The sequence below is a fragment of the Mobula birostris genome, chromosome 12 (genome assembly GCF_030028105.1).
Source record: "Mobula birostris isolate sMobBir1 chromosome 12, sMobBir1.hap1, whole genome shotgun sequence".
Lineage (NCBI taxonomy): Eukaryota > Metazoa > Chordata > Chondrichthyes > Myliobatiformes > Myliobatidae > Mobula > Mobula birostris.
The window spans coordinates 23,512,609-23,525,419 of record NC_092381.1 but is presented as its reverse complement, the minus strand read 5'-3'; the positions used below and the strand labels follow the sequence as shown (position 1 = coordinate 23,525,419).

The 12,811-nt window shown below is 42.4% G+C and overlaps 1 protein-coding gene across 2 annotated transcripts in view; it reads right to left on the bottom strand.

Annotated features, from left to right (window-relative positions):
- Window positions 1–1,394: 1,394 nt before the first annotated feature.
- Window positions 1,395–12,811, bottom strand: part of LOC140206272 (very-long-chain enoyl-CoA reductase-like) — a 112,683-nt gene continuing 101,266 nt past the window's right edge. For both annotated transcript variants that reach the window (XM_072274602.1, XM_072274601.1), the window contains 6 exons: window positions 9,706–9,778; window positions 9,566–9,609; window positions 9,027–9,084; window positions 3,111–3,199; window positions 1,951–1,996; window positions 1,395–1,846 (listed from right to left, as the gene is read on the bottom strand). In XM_072274602.1, the coding sequence (XP_072130703.1) occupies window positions 1,719–1,846; window positions 1,951–1,996; window positions 3,111–3,199; window positions 9,027–9,084; window positions 9,566–9,609; window positions 9,706–9,778 (438 nt within the window). In that variant the 3' untranslated portion in view covers window positions 1,395–1,718. The remainder of the gene's footprint in view (window positions 1,847–1,950; window positions 1,997–3,110; window positions 3,200–9,026; window positions 9,085–9,565; window positions 9,610–9,705; window positions 9,779–12,811) is intronic.

Here is a 12,811-nt window from a genome sequence, read left to right as displayed (position 1 = left end):
AAATCATGGCCATCACCCTGGGGTCTGAGACAGGTAGAATAAAGGTCTGAATCACCCTGGGGTCACCTCATGAGACAGGTGGAATAAAGGTCTGAGTGTTGTACACCCTGCAGTATGAATTATACAGCCAACACTCTGAATTACGTATACTACTCACAACGGAATTAAACAGATTATAAAATAGGACACCCTCTGAAATTCTGCATGGCAACTTCATACAGCATGGATCAGGGTTAGCGTTGGTAGGCTGGTCTACAGGTATCCCTCAACCAACACCACTTAGATGAATTCTCAGATTATTATCCTGCTGCTGTTGGAGGAGCTTTCTAAGCCGCTGCCACGTTTCCTGAATTACCATAGTGATTCTTTCAAAAGTACTTCATGAAATGTACAGTGCTTGGTGACGTCCCAAGAGTGTGACAGGTACTATACAAATGCAGATCTTTTTTACATCATGCACACAGTTTTGTCACATTTGTTACCAGGGAAGCAATAGACCAGCAATGCTCAAACCTTAACACACAGGCAGCTCCCAGACTCACGTTCTAGCACCCACTATTTCACCACAGCCCAGGTCTGAAGGAAAGCGTTGGAGAGGAGGTTGGCAGGTTGGCATCTGACAAGGCAGGCACTGGAGAGTAGGTATGCGGAAGGAATGGATAATGAATGAACGGGCACCTGGGTGAAGACCTGGAACACCAGAATGGCTAGGGCAGGTGGTATATGTGTAGTCAGTGACCACTAGGGTAGAGACATTAAAGGAGGTTTCTACCTCCAGAATATGTGATGACTCACCAGAGCCCCAGGTATGGTAACTCCCAAACAAACCTCTACTCTCTGTTTAGGATTTGTTCCTGAGTGTGTGACCCTGGAGACATAAGGTACTGGAACCGGAGCAAAAATCAAACAGATGCAGCGTCTCAGTCTGAAATATCGAATATCCCTTCGCCCCCACAGTTGCTCCTCAACCCGCTGAGTTCCTCCTGCAGAACGTTTTTCACTCCGGTCTCTGAGCAGAGCAGAATTAAATGGGAGTTTTATCAAATGAGACAAGTACACTGTTTGATGGGACTCTGCATATCTGTTTGTACACTGTTTGATGTGAACTTTACGCAGGAGCATGGCAAGTGTTGGCCACGTTTTTAAGTATATCGTAACCCCCCACCCACTGTAAGCGGCAAGTTTGTGCACCCCTGCCCTAAGGCAGCCCATTGCTTCCTTCTCTTGGAACTTATTAATCTTAAGAGAGCAGAAAACATTTCAGCTAAGCATTCTGATCAGAAATAAACTGCATTAATAAAGATCTGCAAAATAATGCACACGACACCGACCCACTGTTTGCATTTGTGTTTACTTAGAAACAAAATCTTTACAACAGCAAAGCTCTTTGCCTTTAGCCGACAGTAAAATATCAAACAGGCCAGTGCACAGAGTGAGATGTGCCTAAGCATTAGAACTGCACAGTTAATGTTAGAAAACAGGGTGTAGATTATAATGCGTTGGCAAGGAGTAATATAATAATCCGCCAGCAATGCTCATGATTTGGGACAGTTCACCACAGCCAGAGGTTTGATTCAATAATATAATTTTGTGGGGTTTCAATTCACAAAACAATATTGAATGTTGGCATGTGCTGAAGGCACAGCGACAGTACGTCAGCACAGCAACAAGGATAAGAACGTCTGCCGCGCGGACTCTGTGGCATCCAGTTTGCTACATTACAGCAGGAAAGGAATTATTGGCATGCGTAGAGTGGGATAATCCTTAAACTCCTTCAGATACATGTGATGCTTCCCTTTTGCCCAGACTGTCATCTGAAAGAAACCTATTAGGGTGAACAGTCCAACTGAAAGACAACAGGAAGAAAATGTTAGATAAGAATTAGGTAGATGTCTTGGTTAGACTTCGTTATTAATTTCCTTTCAATCAGGAATGTGAAACCTGCCCTACCTGGAAGACACTGTGTCATTATAGTGAAACCAACCCAAGATCCTACCTAGAGAAGGCAACAGATTGAGAGGATTACAGACTGATTCAGAAACAGTAGACAGTTATTCAATTTGTAAATCTGGGTAATTTGCTTTTACAACACAGCAGATTATACATTTACATATGTAAATTATGTTAGACATCATGAAGTAATGAAATGCAAATTATTAAATTACTCGTTGGAATATTAATAAGCATTAATTACTACATTTACAGTTAAAGAAATAGTATCCGTAATAAAGAGACTTAAATCCTGACAGCAAACAATTTAATTAACAATATTGTTTCTCTGTCACTGGATACAAAGTGGACACAAATTTCTCACCGTGACCTCTGTCCACCTCAATTCACAGCTCTTGTCTGATGGAGCCACCAAGAGTCTACGGTTCATGTGTGGTTCTGAGAATCGAGCTACTAACATATGAGCAGGTCTCTGCTGATGTGGGAAATCCAGAGCAACGTGTACAAAGTGCTGGAGGAACTCAGCAGGTCAGGCAGCATCTATGGAGGGGAATAAAGAGTTGATGTTTTGGGTCGAGACCCTTCATCAGGACTGAAAGGGGGAAAAGAAGCCAGAAGGTCTGGTCACCCTCCTCCTTCCCTTTCTCCCACGGTCCACTGTCCTCTCCTCCCTGATTCCTCCTTCTTCAGCCCTTTACCTCTTCTACCTGTCACCTTCCCAGCTTCTCACTTCATCCCCCTCACCTTTCAGTCCGTACTACTTCCCCCCTCCCTCACACTCTTATTCTGGCTTCTGCACCCTTCCCAGTGAAGGCCTGAAACATCAACCCTTTATTCCTCTCCATAGATGCTGCCTCATGTATTTAAGTGCTAACGCTGGCAGGGAGCTCTGGTGGGGATATGCTGATATGGGTAGTACCCAGGAATAAAGCTCTGCGCTCAGTGTGGGAGGTATGCTTTACATCTAATACGTTAAACTTTAACAGTTAAAGGTAATACAGAGCGTGAAGAAAGGTAAATATCATCATCCCTGAAGTAGTACTTCTAAAACTCTGATCCAAGGCCTTCAATGAAGGCAATTTGCACTACAGATGACAAGTACCATCTCTGCTGGGTACAAACCATTACAGATGTGTGAGACCTCTTGGCACAGAACATACCTCATAGGTGTAATTGGGACAAGAAACAAAGAAGAAGAGCCAGGTAAAAGGGTTCTTGGTCGGGTGAGGAATCTTCCGCACTTTGGACCCTGGGGAGGAAATGAGTGTACATGGCCCATGAGTACTTCCAAAACACTGCATACTACCCTATCACCGAGGCCCCAGACAGGCTTCCTGACTCACGAACTTTCCAATTTCACACTAACATTTTCCTGTTGGTGTAAGTAACATCTTTGAACTCCCTGAACTATTAATCACAGCAAATTAGTCCCATAGAGTCTAAAGAGTAGAGCAGTCAGTGGGAGGGAAGGAATCATGACCCCAGTAAATTGTCGAGAGAAGATCATGGGACTAGTGTAAACCAGTGTTTCCTAGCCTTTTTTTTCAGCTCAACACCCCCCAAAGCACCTTCATACTTGCCAACACCCCCTAAAGCACCTTCATACATGCCAATACCCCTCTTAGGCACATTATACTTTCCGGCGCCCCCATAGTGTAAAAATATTTCTACCATATGCCAACATGAGAAAAATGATTCTGCTTTAAATTTTTATTTGTCCTTAAACCTAGCTTACACAGTACCTGTGCACTGTAAGGCAGCTTCGATATCAATGTGATCTTTGAGCTTGGTGGGTTTTAACAAGAGTTGAAATATCTGGTTTAAGTTGTGAAAGCAAAAGCCTTAAGTTCCCACAAGTAACAATGTCCAAGCAGTTTCTGTTTTTGTGAATATGTGGTTCACTGCACTGAAGCCTCTTTCAACAAAGTGGGAGGATGGAAATGCAATGAAGGGCAATCTGGCTCTTCTCCAAAGACCAGGAAACTTGTGACAGTGTAGCCACATACAACAAAAACTGACACTTTTGAAAAGCTGTTTTGCTTCTTCATCATTCTGAATTCTGATAATTTCTTCTTGCAAGCTCTCTTCTTGTTCTACCTATTTGCAAAGAAATGGGTTAATTAACCAGTCCGGAATTTCCAGATCATTCAAATCCTTGAATCAATTTTGAAAACCTTTCTTCAGTGACTGAAGGTGTAAGCAGTACTCTTGCAAATCACCATCCGTGAAAGACAGTAACATACTTTCCATGGAGGGAAACTGAGAACATTCTTCTCCCAATGTTTTGCTCATATATTTCCAATTTTTTGATAAAAATGGACACTGCACTATTTGTCTGCATTAAAATGAATTTCTCACCCTGCAGTTTCATATTTAGAATGTTCATTTTGTCATACAGGTTGGCTAGGTATGCCACATCTCCATATAGTTCAGTCTTGTTTCCCAAGCTCTTGTCAACTTTGAACAAAAATTCAACCACAGTGTCAAAAAGTTCAAAGAAACATTTTAAGCAGCAGCCTTTTCACAGCCAACACACTTTAGTATGGAGAAAAAGACACTCAAACTCTTCATCGTTATCTTGGCATAACCGGCAAAATATTCTGCTATTTAATGGAGAAGCTTTAATTTTGTTGATAGCAGATATTACAAGAGTTATGCTTGAAAAAAATAAGTTGCTGGCAGAGGTTTTTGGCCGCGAGCTGTTGATATGAATTACACAATGGATTGCAAACAGACTTGGAATTTCTTTTTTCATAAATGCCACTAAACCAGCATGGCAACCTATTGTATATGATGCTCCATCTGTTGCACAAGAAATCATGTTCCTAATCGGAATACTTTTATCCTCAGGATACATTTTGAGATCGTCATATAGTGATACTTGTTTTTAACTTTTTACAGAGGAGAACCTCTTCATAAACTTTTCCATTTTTGATAAACTGTACATATGCCATTAACAATGCTTTGTTGCCTCACATGGTTGACTCATCCAATTGTACCCCAAATTCTGTTTTTCATAGCTCTGTACATATTTGATACTCAATGTCTTCACTCATTCCATCAATACGACAAACTACAGAGTTATATCTCAGAGGAATTGTTTGTAAAATACTGGTATCCATTTTGAGAACAGTGGTGAGCACTTCTGATACAGCAGGCATTATTAATCTTTCACCAAATGGTGTGATTTTCCACACATTGCTATCATTTTGGAAATGTTATAAGAAGCAATGAAACCACTATCAAGGTAATTTTAGCTTTCATGGCAAATGACTCGAGTGTGCAAAGCTTTTCAAATGTTTCTTTTATCTCCTGGAATTGAGTAATACTATAAGTAGCCTTTTCAGGGTACCTTTTACGGAAGTGTTCCTGCAATCTTGATGGTGTCTTGGCTTCTTTAGACAGTACAGTATTACAAATAAGACACATGGAGCGTCACTGATCTGAGGAGAACTGAATAAAACCATACTCCAGGTACGTTACATGGTATTGGCAGGCTTTCTGTAGTTCTGTTTCTTAGCAGGATTAGAATTCAAGGCTTCACCACCTTCAGACTCAGAGATCACAGGCTATGCATTTACCCATCATTAACAGGGCTAAATTAACAGAAAACTAACCACAAACTGGAAATGCTTATTGGACATTGATGACAGCAGCGAGTTGACACAGTTGGTCAGGTCTTGTGCCTCAAGTTAGGGTGCCACTTACCACAGCCGTCCCCCAAGAATCTTGAACGCCCCCTGATGACCTCTATTTCCCCTAATGCCTCCTTAGGACACGTAACCTCCCCCATTGGGAATCACTGATGTAAAAGGATGTTTGATGGTCAGTCCAGATGATGGGTTGAAGAGCCTGTTTGTGCACTGTATGGCTCTATGTCTCTAAATTAATGGATAAGAACGAGTTACTGTCACCTTACATGCAACAGTAAAGAAATCAGTTCCATTTTTGCAAGAGTTCCACTCTTGAGAGCTTAGTCTTGTAATCTGCTGCGCAGTTTTCACCCGACTGTTGACAATTTCTTTCCTTCCACAGATGCTGCCTGTCCTGCTGAGTTCCCCCAGCACATTGTCCACTGCTTATTCTTATAATTTTCTATAAAAAGGAACGGTTAGTTTTTTGAGTGGCTTTTCCAGTGGGAACTTGTTACATGCCATTTGTTTGTTTGTACCGGAAGGTACAACATTTGATCCGACATTTTTCCAGTCTTTCTTGCCGCAATTTTGCCTCATCTCCCTTAAGTTACTACTGTTGAGAGCTAATTTAAAGATTAATAGGAGACCGCTCAACTTGAGCAGCTCACTGAGAATGCTGGAGGAACTCAGCAGGTCAGGCAGCATTTATGGAGGGAAATGCTGGACATTTTGGCCGAGACCCTCCATCTGTTCATCTCGCCCTCCAGCATCGAGATCAAACCTAATTCACTCAGCAGGTTGCAGTATGTAGATGGCACTTTCAGAGGCGGAACTCCAAATCATCTTCAACTCACTCACTGGAAGTGTGAGCAGATGGGTCCTCCACCAAGCCTCTCCAGCACAGAGGACCTCTATCACAGCTTACCTGCCATTCTACACAGCTCCCTGGCCACAAGTGTCCACAAATGGACCCTGAGAACATGGACCACTTCCAATATCTCAGGAGCCAAATCAAAGTAGACATCAATGAAGAAGTTCACCATTACCTGCAGGGCGCAAGCTCAGTCTTTGTCCATCTGAGAAACAGAGGGCTTGAAAATTACCCCTGTGTTCCTGGATCCTTCGGAGATATTGTCAACCTACAACAGGCATCTCAAAGCACTTTTTAAACTATGGCCAATGTTACCTCTGCAAGTCCTCCAAATCCACTGGGAGAATAAACAAATCCAGTACCAGCGTCATATGTTAGGGCCAACATTCCCAACACTCAGTCAGTTCTGTTGAGCAGGTCCTATCATTTGCAACTTCAGCCCAGACTCCTGAAACAAGCACTCAATCCTGATTGATACTGCAAGGGGAGATTCCCAGGACAGAGAAGGTTCATGGATGTTCTCAAGCTCACTTTAAAAAGGTGTAACATCCCTACAATTCAGAGGAATTCCTAACCCAGGACAGTTACAATTCAAAGTTTAGATGAGCTTTGTTTGCTACATGTACATCGAAATACAGTGAGATGTGTTGTTTGTGTCAATGCCCAACACAGTCCAAGGATGTGCTGGGGGCAGCCCACAAGTGTCACCATGCTTCCGGCACCAACGTGGCATGCCCGCAGCTTTCCATGCTGTACAACACTAGGGCTCTGTCTCTATGATTGCTTAAAGTGGAGAGGGAGCATGAGGAATCTGATGCCCATTTACCAGCCCATCGCCACCCAAAGTACCCACCCACTTTGTCTGCCACACCTGTGGCAGAGTCTGCATGCCCAACATCAGTCACCTCAGTACCCACAAAACTGGAATGGAAACCCATCACCCTCAGTCCTAAGGAATTGCCAAAGAAGACGACCATCCCTCTGCCGACCATGTTCTGGAGGAAGGCATGGCATCTGAGTTAGCAGTTCTTGGTCTAGCATGTAAACTTCTGTACTGGCCAGTGGGAATGACAGAATAAACCACATCCCCATCTGCCTTCTTGGGTGGACAGAAAGACTCCAACACACCAAGGCAGTTCTGCTGAATGTGACTGGCCAACACCACATTAACCACCAGCACAATCTCCTTTTTCTATCTCTGTCTGCAAGATCTTACTGCAAGCACATTGTTGATTAATGTAATAAGTAAGTTGTGAAGCAGATCATTCTGGGGCTATGATGGGTAATATGTACAAGGGAGTTAATTTCACTGAATTGCTGAACAGTTGGTTCTATCTCCTCCATTCCAATAGAATGGATAATATATGAAACAATTGGATTGTTTTAGTTGGAATGAGTACAGAGAAAATTTACGAGGATATTGCTGGGACTTGAGGACCTGAGTCATCAGGAAAGGTTGAATTGGTTATGTCTTTATTCCCTGGAGCGTAGAAGAATGAGGGGAGATTTGATAAAAGTATACAAAATTAGGAGAGGTACAGCTAGGGTAAATGCAAGCAGGCTTTCTCCACTGAGATTGGGTGAGAGTTCAACTAGAGGTCATAGGTTAAGGGTGAAAGGTAAAATGTTTAAGGAGAGCATCGGGGGAACTTCTTCACTCAGAGAGTGGTGAGAGTGTAGAACAAGCTGCCAGAGGAAGTGGTGGATGAGGGTTTAATTTCAATGTTTAAGAGAAGTTTTGATAAGGTCATTGATGGGAGAGGTATGGAGGTCTGGGTGCAGGTCGACGGGACTATGCAGAATAACAGTTCAGCATGGGCTATGTGGGCCAAGGGGCCTATTTCTGTACTATATAATTTCCAATGGGAATATACTGTAAGAACATCAATGGTAGATACATGTAGAATGAGAGATGGCAAGATTCAAACCAGGCTCAAAAAGTGAGCTGGAACTTGGATTAAAATAGGAAGATCAGCATTATTTTATTTTATGCCTAATACTCCCAGAAGAAACATTTTTCATTATTTTTGTAGTGTTTGCCCATTTAAAGCCATCCAGCCCATCATCGATCTCACACTGGAGTCCATTTCCCATTGTATTTCTTGCACAGGACGCTCTTTGATAGAAATTGGATTGAAAGGTAGAAATTGTAATGAGGATGTTTCAGTTGCAGTAGGAAGAAAGAAAGAAAGAAAGAAAGAGCAAGTCACTTGACAATTTTTGTAAGTGTGTGTGTGTGTGTGTGTGTGTGTGTGTGTCCCACAGGACACAGACACATATCACACATATACACACATGCACCCACACGTTCTCACACACATGCATGCACACTCTCACACACATAAAACCAAGTTCTAGACATTCTAAAAGTAAGAAAATCACCGTAGTGATTCCTTATAACAGCATTGTCCCAGTTTCATTCTTCAGTGACTTCTAATTTGGTGCTGGATAAATTAGGTAAAATCCAATTTCAAGGCTGAATTTTTTTTCAGCTGGGTGGTCTATGCAGAAGCACATTGAGAGCAGTGAATGACAAACCAAAAAGCCACAGGGCTGGTGGTAGTACTTACCCTCTGAACGCAGGTTCCTCAAGGCTATGTGGATTGAGAAATTCCCAACTTCACACACCTACAGTGATGAAACAAGCATAGTGACATGGTAATAAACAGCCCATCCTCTGCAAGACAATGTTCTATCTTTCTTTACCCAGAAGAAACCCTCCATGGTCACAGGGAGAACATACAAGCTCCTTATAGACGCGGCAGAAATTGAACCCAGGTCTACGTTCTATGACGGCTTTAAAATGGAGAGCAGTCATGTGGATTCCACAATGACCTCGGAGCGGAAGTGAGGAATGTCACCTTGATTTCAAGGGAGTGAGGGAAGATACACAAGTGGCTCAAGATTAAGGTTAATCTTCTTTGCCATCACCACCTTACAAAAGAGTGCCAAAACAATTGATTACATTTGTGACAGCATAAAATAAATCCTAATCTCCGGCAGATGGGGTGGGATCTCTTTAATCTACAGGCTGATAATTTTATCGCTCCAGTTTGAATGGAAATGGAGTCAAAGCAAGCATTAGATGTTACCGGATGGCATAACCTACCAGAAAGGTAATCAGGGCCACGTTGACTTGTTGGTCACCATATACTGTAAAAAACATAAAGCAAATTAGGACCAAACATGGCTTAAAATGGATCTTTGTCAGCAGCTGGGATGTAGAGTTCCCCATATCCTGTTACTTACAGGGAGGTGTGTAGAGAGGATGATTGATGAAATAAGCCAGCCATGCCGTGAACCCCCAATAATAGAAACAATTCTGTGGAGACAAAGGTCGACACTCAGACAGCAGGCCAGACCTCTTCAACCCAATGACTCAACTTTCTAATCAGTTGATGTTTCTGGAAACATAAAGTCTTTTGATTCAGTTTTTCCAGACAAGTGGATTTAAGTGTGTCCTGGAAATCTCTGCTGGACAGATGGTGAATAATCCAACACTCCCACTCAAGAGCAAACTTTATGGGTGACTTTAAGTGACCCAGTTTACTAGTTGGGAAGTTTATTTTATTTCAATTAAATGTGTCTAACTGATGTGTATCAATAAACCAAAAAATTAAACAGAATTAGGTCATTCGGTCAGGACTAATCTTTTCCCCTCTCAACCGCATTCTTCTGCTTTATCTCCATAACCTTTGATGTCCTTACCCAACCTCCACTTTAAACATACCCAAAGACTTACCCTCCACTCTCTTTCCAAATAAATTCTGCCTCATCCTGTTCTAAAGGGACATCCTTCCATACTGAGGCTGTGCTCCCTGGGTCTAGACTCTCTCACTATTGGAAATATCCTCTCTGCTTCCAATCTATCTAGGCTTTTTAGTATTCGATAAGTTTCAATGAGATCCTCTCTCATTCTGCTAAACCTTGAGCAAGTACAGGCCCAGAGCCATCAAATCTCCTCATATGTTAACCCTTTCACTACTGGGATCATTCTCGTGAACCTTCTCCAATGCCAGCACATCCTTTCCCAGATATTGGGCAAAAAACTTCTCACAATACTCCAAGTGCAGTCTGACCAGTCCTTATAAAGACTCAGCATTACATCCTTATATACTCTAGTCCTCTGGAAATGAATCTTAACCTTGCATTTGCCTTCCTTACCACCACCTCAACCCACAAGTTAACTTTTAGGGCATCCTGCAGGAGGACTCCCAAGTCCTTTTGCACCTCTGAGTTCTGAATTTGCTCCCTGTTTAGAAAATAGTCTATACTTTTATTTCTTCTAACAAAGCTTACCATCAAACAGTTCTCATTTATATTCCATCTGCCACTTCTTTGCCCATCTCTTATTCTCATTAAGTCCTTCCACAGACTCTCTGCTTCCTCAACACTACCTGGCCTTCTACTTACCTTTGTATTGTCCAAAGACTTGACCACCAATTCCTTCATCCAAATCATTGACATATAATGTGAAAAGAAACACCAATGCCAACCCAAGCAGAGCACCACTAGACATTGGCAGCCAGCCATAATAGGCCCCCTTTATTAGACCATAAGACATGGGAGCAGAACTTCAGCCCATCGAGTCTGCTCCACCATTCCATCATGACTGATACCGGATCCCACTCAACCCCCATACACCTGCCTTCCCACCCTATCCTTTGAAGTCCTGACCAATTAGGAAACTTTCGCCTGAAATACACCCACGGACTTGGCCTCCACCACAGTCCGTGACAGAGCGTTCCATGGATTTGCTCCTCTCTGGCTAAAAAATTCCTCCTTATCTCTGTTTTAAAAGGTCGCCCCTCAATTTTGGGGCTGTACCTTCTAATTGTAGATACACCCACCATATCCTCTCCACATCCACCCTATCTAGTCCTTTCAACATTCGATAGGTTTCAATGATATCCCCCTGCACTCTTCTAATTTGCAGTGACTACAGGCCCAAAGCTGCCAAACGCTCCTCATATGTTAACCCCTTCATTTCTGGAATCATCCCTCATGAATCTCCTCCAGACTCTCTCCAATGACAACACATCATTTCTGAGATATGGGGCCCAAACTGTTAACGAATCTCCAAGTGTGACCTGACTGGTGTCTTATAAAGCCTCAGCATTATCTCCTTGCTTTTATATCCTATTCCCCTTGAAAAAAAATGCCAACATTGCATTTGCCTTCTTTACCACAGACTCAAATTGTAAATTAACCTTCTAGGAGTCTTGCACAAGGACTCCTAAGTCCCTCTGCACCTTGGATGCTTGAATTTTCTCCCCATTTAGATAATACTCTGCACTATTGTTCCTTTTACCAAAATGCATTACCATCAATTCCATTATCCAAGCCATAGACAATGTGATAAGTAGCGGTCCCAATACTGACCCCAGAGGAACACCACTAGTCACTGGCAGCCAACCAAGGTCCCTCTTATTCCCACTCGCTGCCTCCTGCCTGTCAGCCATTCCTCTATCCATACCAGTATCTTTCCTGTAACACCATAGGATTTTATCTTGTTAAGCAGCCTCATGTGTGGTGCCTTATCAAATGTCTTCTGAAAATCCAAGTAAATGACATCCACTGCCTCTCCTTTGTCCACCCTGCTGGTTACTTCCTCGAGGAACTCTAACAGATTTGTCAGGCAAGATTTCCCTTTACAGAAACCATGCTGACTGATTTATTTTATCATTAGTCTCCAAGTACCCTGAAACCTCACCCTTAATAATAGACTCCTACACTTTCCCAACCACTGAGGTTCGGCTAACTGGCCTATAACTTCCTTTCTTTTGCCTTCCTCCCATCTTAAAGAGTGAAGTGACATTTACAATTTTCCAGTCCTCTGGATTTTTGAAGGATCATTACTAATGCCTCCTCAATCTCTTCAGCTACCTCTTTCAGAACCCTGGGTTGTAGTCCATCTGGTCCAGAAGACTTATTTACCTTCAGACCTTTCAATTTCCCAAGCACCTTTTTAGTAACAGCAACTACACTCACTTCTGCCCCCAGACACTTACGAATTTCTGGCATTCTGCCAGTGTCTTCCACAGTAAAGACTGACGCAAAATACTTATTCAGTTTGTCCGCCATTGTTATGCCCCCCCGCCCCAATTACCACCTCTCCAGCATCATCTTAGAGCACTCTTGCCTAACTTTTACTCCGCACGTATCTGAAAAAACTTTTGATATTCTCTGTTACATTATTGGTTAGCTTACCTTTATATGTCATCTTTTCTCTCATTACCTTTTTAGGTAACTTCTGTTGATTTTCGTAAATCTTCCCAGTCCACTAGCTTCCCACTAATTTTTGCTATTTTATATGCTTTCTCTTTTGCTTTTATAGAACATAGAAACCTACAAC